Source organism: Geospiza fortis, unplaced genomic scaffold (assembly GCF_000277835.1).
Source record: "Geospiza fortis unplaced genomic scaffold, GeoFor_1.0 scaffold1, whole genome shotgun sequence".
In the NCBI taxonomy this organism is placed as follows: domain Eukaryota; kingdom Metazoa; phylum Chordata; class Aves; order Passeriformes; family Thraupidae; genus Geospiza; species Geospiza fortis.
The window spans coordinates 6,630,315-6,636,077 of NW_005054320.1; the positions used below are offsets into that span (position 1 = coordinate 6,630,315).

The window sequence follows — 5,763 nt, forward strand, 5'->3', positions numbered from 1 at the left end:
GTCTCTGCTAGGGATTCCTCTATCTTGAAAAAGATGCTTCTGTGCCTCAACCTCAAAGCATTTGTCTTGCTTCATCTTTTGCAAGGAGAGTGTCTTAAATTACCATTATTATAATTTCAGTTTCTGAATTGCTTTCAAGCCATTATATGGAGAATGATAAAAATAAGCAGTCATATGCAACACTTTCAGATAAAATGCTCAAATTTTGTGTAACTACATTCATGTGACCCTGCACTTCCAAGTAGGAATTCTATTACAAGTAGTTTTTTAAATACTAATAACTAGTGATAGTTTTGAGTCTATTAATTCAGACAGTTTTGCCTTCTTGCTAATACAAATAGTAAAATAAGTATTTAGACTTCTACAGACAGAGAAACATTTGGACATTTGACAGAAAACTTGTATGCACCTCTGGATGGACACTCACCTGCTTAAGTGCTGGAGAGCAGGGAATGAGTTCTCCAATTCTGTTTATCCCAGCATTAATCTTTTTCTTTCGATGTCTCTCCACTAAGCAAAAACAATATGTACTGTGTCATCTGGGTGGGCAAGGCAGCACAACAGCAGCACAACTAGGATAATGCAAGGGCTTATAAATTCATTATTTCATTACACATTGGAACCTGGAGTAACTTGAGTGAGGAAAAATGTTCCTATAAAGTAAACCTCAGTTATCAAATTAATACTCACTGGAATCAAAGAGCCATAACTTAAATAGCCTTTAAAAGATGGGGATATTTTGGACCCCTTCATGAAAAAGTAAAGTTCCTACAACTCAAAACTCAGGTTTTGAAACTGCTTTCTAACACAGTTTTATGACACTCTCTTCACAAGGCAGATTAAATTTTAAATTGATTAAATTTATGCATACAGAAAGCAAATGAACAAAGATTATGGAAAGAATCAGTTTCAGATTTGGGAAGCAAACCCATGCCTCTTAAATTCTAATGTCAAATTTAGCACCAAAAGAGAAATAATGTAGATTTTACCAGTCTTCAGGCTAAATTTTAAATTTATATTACAGAGTAGCCAGCCAACACTGAACATAGCTGAAGCTCCAGGTATATGGACTATCAGTTACTCTTTTCTATGTCCAAAGGTTTAACTGTTCCATAAGGTCCAACTGGCTAGGAGTAAAGAAAATACTGAATGGAGAGCAGTTCCAATGAATTACCTATTTTGGAGAAGGTTGGTCAGAAAATGCTTCATTTATAATCATCTAGTGACACCATTTACCTCTTCAATAGGTCTGAATATTGGCAGAAAGGGTCTACACTGTAAGTCTAGGAGTGGTTTTTACAGACAGTATCTCTGTTTTCCATCCACCACAGTCAGCCTCTTTCAAATATAATTAACTCTCATGTAGCTATTTTTTTAATGAAATATTTTCATGTTCTATGCAAACTTCAAACTATTAGATGTCTTTTTTCAAAAAAAAAAAAAAAGGAAAAAGTTCTCTCATGGCTTTGTCAGGACTCAAACCATTGTCTTGTTCATGATGCTGAATGAACCTTTTGGTTTGTGCAGTTGCTCTGCTTTTGGTGGCACATAGAAACAAACTGTGACCTGCAGGTGTTTGTATTTAATTTTGCTCCGTTACAAAAGACTCATTAATTTAATTTAAATAGTCTTATTTCAGTAGCCTGTCACTTCAATTTACCTTTCTCAAACAATTTTTTTTGTATTTCAGGAGAGATTGCTGGCATTGACAGAAACAGGCCCAAATACACTAAACACAGCAAGACAAAGTTTCTTAAGCAAGAAATTTACCATATAAATCAGAACACCTCTGTAAAAATTAAAACACAGGACACTTGGGATTTAATCTTTATATATCTTACTAATACATACACATATCACAGTGTTTGTGAAGTGCTACTCTTTTGTTTTGGTAATATTTGCAACACTCTCCTCAGCTTTTCCATATATTAATGACTAAGAAAGTATAAGCTTGGAAGGAACTGGTCCCCACATACTGCAGAGTTCAGGCCAGGTGATAAAGATTTTGCAAAGCTATCAACAAGTGAAACAGGAACTAGGAATTCCAATGAGGCCAGCCATTTTAGAAGTAAACTTGATAAGACTGCTTCCTGATTCTTCTTAATTCTTAAGAAACTGGCCACACCCTGAGCACACTCAACAAGCACAGCACTGCACAGGCTTTTTCCAGTTGAGTTTGTGAAGATCACATGATACTGCTGTTCAGAAAAAAGAACTGCAATCAATTTCTTTGGATAAACCAGCCCAAAGCCTGCCAGACTCCTCCCCAGTCCATCTTTCTGGTCCTACTTGTAGAAGATGCCATTGGCACTAGAACTGACCGGGTGCTGCCCAAGGGATGTGACTCCTACAACATCCAGCCGACGTTTGCACAGAATTTCTGGGGTGCTGACATCCAAGTGGGTGCCTTAGGAACAGGTTAGAGGAATACTTCCAATCCAGGGAGCCTCTAAAACTCTCAGGTAGGACACCTGTCTCTGTTCTGACAGAGGTGGATACTGGTTGCATGTGAATGCCTATGCAGTTGTTTTCCTTTGGAACTGAACACAGTTGAAATACTTTACTTCTTAATTTACCAGCATTGGAAAGGCAGGTGCTCCTTCATACTTTAACTTTGTACTGTGGAAACCAGCAAACTAGAAACAATCTGCTCAGATATTTTATGCAAGGACACAGAAAGGTGTCTGGTAGGGTGAGGCTTTTTCAGTGTACTAAAATCCTATGGGGGAACCTTCTCCATGTAAAGTATGTTTTACTAATCCAAAGTGTCTGTGCTTATTTCCAGGCCAAACAGCAAAGCATGATGTTCCCACCTGCATTATGTGTCTCCCGGTTTTTCTTTCTGTGAAACATAAAGGGAAAAGACTCATGTGAAACTCAAGGTTAAAGATTTGCATACAAACAAATATTTCTTATATTATTTCTATTACAGCTAAAATTACTAATTATCATAGTAATTATGTGAACTAGAACAGCAGAAGTCACAATCAGATGTTCTCAGACATTGGTATTAAACAGTTTCTAACAAAAATTTGTTCATGTTCAGTCTTAAATCAATTGCAATACAACAAGTCACAGTACAATATTCCACTTGATTATTAGCACATATTTATAGTGGAGAGCTGGGTTTTTATGTTCCTGTTACACTATGCAGTGTTCAAAAAAGCCAAAGATTTTTTAAAAATAGTTTTGTTTCTGAGGAACAAGACACTTAAGTATCTGTCTGAAATGTTGCTTTTACATTCACTGGATCACTGAAACAGGAGAAAACTTTACCATGCAAGTTGATTTTCCAGCCACACTGCCTTCAAACATCATAACTTCTGGTATCAAAGAGGCTTCCTTTGTGAGAGAAACCAAAAATACTGCTCCTCTGCAGCTACTGTTCCTCTGCAGCTGCTGTTCTTTAATGTCTCAAAATTCTGAATACGTTTGATTTCAGTATGTGAGGGTTGTGTTTGGTTTCATACGTTCACCTGGATTACTGGACTGATGACAACATTTATTGTGTAATGCCCCAAATTGCTTTACTGGCAGTCAATAAATTTCAAATATATATATTTCAAATCTTCAAAGTCTACATATATAAAAATAAGATGTACTATACACATCCACTAAGACAAATACTTCCAGGATGTACAGTAAAGAAAATCACATGTTTTTTGGAAAAAGCAAAATTCCAGAAAAAAACAATTTCAAAAAGCTTCTGTCCAGCAGCACATTCTCAGTTTAGATGTCTGCTAGGGTATGCAAAAAGCAGAGTAGCATCTTCTGCTGTCCTTTTTGACTGTTACAGAACAGTCCAGATGTGACAAGGAATCTGAGGTAAGAATGCATGATACATGTGGAAGTGATGTGTGATTACCAAGAGGCACAGTATATCTATCCTTTGTGCTTTGAGTTGATTCTGATTTCTGGTAACTCACTAAAGATAGTGTGCACGTAGAGTAACTTAGACAAGGATTGTGAGACTGTAATGTCACTGCTACAGGTCAGACCCAGAGACATCTGCTAAAAAATAATGCTAAAAGATGATCATTAATACTAAATATGCACAAGAACATACAGCTGTCCTTTGGTTGACATTACCACTACAGAACACAAAATACTCTGTTAGTCAGGTAAGAAAGAGTTGTGAAATTTGTGAAGACAGAAAAACCTTCCGTAGGACAAATCAGCGTTCTCTCTGAGGTTTTCCTGATCACAAATCATATCCTACATGGTTACCTAGTGTAAGATGAATGCTGCATTTAACTGAGGACTGAATGAGGTATTAGATCACCCATGTTAATACAAAGGAATAAAACTCTGGAAAAGTTCTAGTGAATGTTGAGTCACTTTGTTACAAACTTTGGTCAGTGTTGCTGTAGAACCTCAAGGTGTAGTTTGAGTTCCTGCAGAGGTTTGAGATGTAAGATCCAGATTCCACTGGGAGTTGAGAGAGAGATCTAAATGACCCTGTCAAAATTAGTATATTACCCCCTGATATCTACAAGGAGCCTCCACAAAAATAGAGGTTGTGCTCTAACCAAGGCAGCAACACAGTTTTACACACATCAGAATAGTCAGTGAAATAATTAAAGAATCTCTTTTGCCTAAGCGACCCAAGTAGATATATCTTTAACAAATAGTTTGGCATAGACAGGGCAAGAGAGAAACTTTTGGATCAACCCTGATGAACACACAGAACTTGTCCATACCCTTATTGCCAAACTTTTAGCTAGAAACTTTGTAACTGCAATGTGACTGCAGACTACAGACGTAGGAAATAGTCCCTTTCCCACAGGAACTCACCTATGCTGCTTCTTAGTAGGTGTCTCATTCTCTGTCATCTCTGGCATGGTTTCGGAGAAGAGAGCCTGAGGAAAAATCATGGAAGGAATTAACAACTCCTGCACTTTTCTGAGTCCTTAGCCCATGACATTTGCATGACTTTGCCTTGGACCACAGGGACAGGGCCCTGTTACAATGTAGGCACAAGTCCATGCCCTTGACTCAGAGCAGTTGATGTTATGATATTAAAAATTAAGCACGTTACCTATCAAGATGTTTTGCAAAACCTGTCTGTGATGAACTGGTTTCCATTTCCTCCATTACTTTAAAAACTATCACAGTCCCAACCACTTTCAGCAAACAAGAAGGATAGTTAAGAGTATACGACTGCTTTTCAAATGGGAGGAGGAACAGCTGAACTCTCTCTTATCAGCCCTTCCTCAGTGAATATGCATTCAATTCCCAGTTCAAAACAAGGTATGAATGCTAAACAAAAAACAAGCTACAACGAGGACATTTCATTAATTACAAATTTAGAGTGCTCTTAATGTGGCAGATTACAAAACTTACTTGCTATTAAATTACTGTACACCTTAAAACAACCAAAAATGACACCCCTAGGCTCTCAGATATGTAAAATTCACCTTAAATTAAAATTATGTATACCAGCCTAATGAATTGCATCTAACTTGTCCTCATCTTGAACAGGTTGGTAGCCTGTATTTAGACAAACAAAAACCTAAAAATACACAAAAGATGAGATTAAGTTAATGATACTTGAACGGATAAATATCAGAAAAATGAATTTTAGAGAGCAAGTAACGTAAGTATTCTGTAGATGACAACAGGAAAAAATAGATCTGTTTTTTTATGTCCGAGCTCTGTATTTACATTCACAGTTCCTTTCACTCTCTCACCAACCAACTTGTTATTGCAACTCCTCCCAAGGGCCCTCAAATTCCTTGTGGCTTCACCTTTCTCTGGTTCCTC

General features: G+C 37.1%; 1 protein-coding gene across 1 annotated transcript in view; it reads right to left on the reverse strand.

The window, feature by feature from the left end:
- USF3 (upstream transcription factor family member 3) overlaps positions 1 to 4,889 on the reverse strand; it is a 15,313-nt gene extending 10,424 nt beyond the window's left edge. Inside the window, exons 1-3 of the mRNA XM_031056653.1 lie at positions 4,795 to 4,889; positions 2,814 to 2,842; positions 428 to 510 (exon numbers count right to left, since the gene is read on the reverse strand). Of these exons, the coding sequence (XP_030912513.1) occupies positions 428 to 510; positions 2,814 to 2,842; positions 4,795 to 4,874 (192 nt within the window). The 5' untranslated portion in view covers positions 4,875 to 4,889. The remainder of the gene's footprint in view (positions 1 to 427; positions 511 to 2,813; positions 2,843 to 4,794) is intronic.
- Between the last annotated feature and the right edge of the window lie 874 nt (positions 4,890 to 5,763).